We start from the raw sequence: 1,485 nt of genomic DNA, 5'->3' as shown, positions 1-1,485 counted from the left end.
GGCGGGCACCCCAGCCGACACCCCGGCAGACACCCCGGCAGACACCCCAGACACCCCCGCGGATACCCCGGCGGGCACCCTGGCGGACCCCCCGGCGGACACCCTGGCGGACACCCCGCGGACACCCCCGCGGACACCCCGGCGGGCACCCCGGCGCGTGTGCGCTGCTCTAAGGTACCCGCGGAGGAGCGCTCCCCGCAGCCGTGGAACGTTCTGTGCGCTGTCGTCGGGCCGGGGCGCTGGCTGCGCATCGCAGTGTGACTCGTGTGGTAAAGGAACCGTTAGGATTTGTGTTTGAACTTCAGCAGCCGCAAGTGGCCAGTAGCTACGATATTACAATAGCAATTCTGAATTGCTGAGAAGTTTTTATTTACCTGTTTGTTTATAATATTAATTTTTGAGACAGAGCATGAGCGGGGGAGGGGCAGAGAGGGAGACACGGAATCTGACACGGGCCCCAGGCTCCGAGCTGTCAGCACAGAGCCCGACGCGGGGCTCGAACCCGGGAACCGTGATCATGACCTGAGCCGCAGTCCCAGGCCTAACCGACTGAGCCCCCCGCCCCTTTTGTTAACATTTATTGCCTAAGAAGTTTTTAAAAGCCCTAGTGTGGAGGGGCGCCTGGGTGGCTCAGTCGGTTAAGCGTCCGACTTTCGCTTAGGTCATGATCTCGCGGTTCGTGGGTTCGAGCCCCGCGTCGGGCTCTGTGCTGACTGCCAGCTCAGAGCCTNAAGCCCCAGTGTGGAGGCTGCATTCCAGACCAGGCAGATGAGACTGCCTGAGGGTCCAGCCAAGCATCGTGTCCCTGTAGACGGTTCAGGAAATGCCGATGTTCCAAGATGATCATCGAGGTTCAATCACGACGAGTAAATTCTCTCAGGAGACTTAGGGGACCCCGGTTTGAGAAACTGACCCGTGCTCTGCTGCTAGTAGGAGTTGGCCAATTCCATGTGTTTCTTTTAAGTTTTCTTCTTTCAGCGGTGATTTATCACTGGCTTTTGTCGGGTGGCCGGATCCCTCTGTACTTGTCGGGGTTGTCACGAGTAACCGTCTAACGCTGTGTGTCCCCCCCAGGATGGCAAAGTGTCGTGAGCTGTGGCTGTCAGAGGTCGGCCAGCGTTTTAGATTGTTTTTTGAGTTTTAAAACAGAAGTTCCTATCATGACTGAGGAGCAAAAGCAGGATTTAAACCCTCTGACCATAAAGATCAAGTGTGTTTCCCGCCTCCCATCACAACCCGTGCCGATCCACGAACTAGAGGTAAGAGCGAGCCGGAGAAAAACGACTTGACAGCTCTGTTTTCCCCAACCGCTGCCCGTTACGTGTCGTCTCTAATTCTCCCTCACGGCCTTATGTGACATGTATGATCGTTTAGGATCTCACAGAAGATATGGGAGAGATCAGGTTCCTGGGATTATGAGCTACCGATTCCTGGTGTCTCCCCACTCACCACAGGTGTCCTTCAAGTGCAGGTAGTGATCCCCCC

General features: G+C 56.5%; 1 protein-coding gene across 1 annotated transcript in view; it reads left to right on the top strand.

The window, feature by feature from the left end:
- The window catches only part of CFAP92 (cilia and flagella associated protein 92 (putative)), a 49,454-nt gene that overhangs the window by 12,873 nt on the left and 35,096 nt on the right, over positions 1 to 1,485 (top strand). The window contains exon 9 of the mRNA XM_077766848.1: positions 1,075 to 1,259. Within this exon, the coding sequence (XP_077622974.1) occupies positions 1,075 to 1,259 (185 nt within the window). The remainder of the gene's footprint in view (positions 1 to 1,074; positions 1,260 to 1,485) is intronic.

This window comes from Crocuta crocuta, unplaced genomic scaffold (genome assembly GCF_008692635.1).
Source record: "Crocuta crocuta isolate KB4526 unplaced genomic scaffold, BGI_CrCroc_1.0 scaffold296, whole genome shotgun sequence".
NCBI classification, from domain to species: Eukaryota; Metazoa; Chordata; class Mammalia; order Carnivora; family Hyaenidae; genus Crocuta; species Crocuta crocuta.
This window is presented reverse-complemented; position numbering and strand designations above follow the sequence as displayed.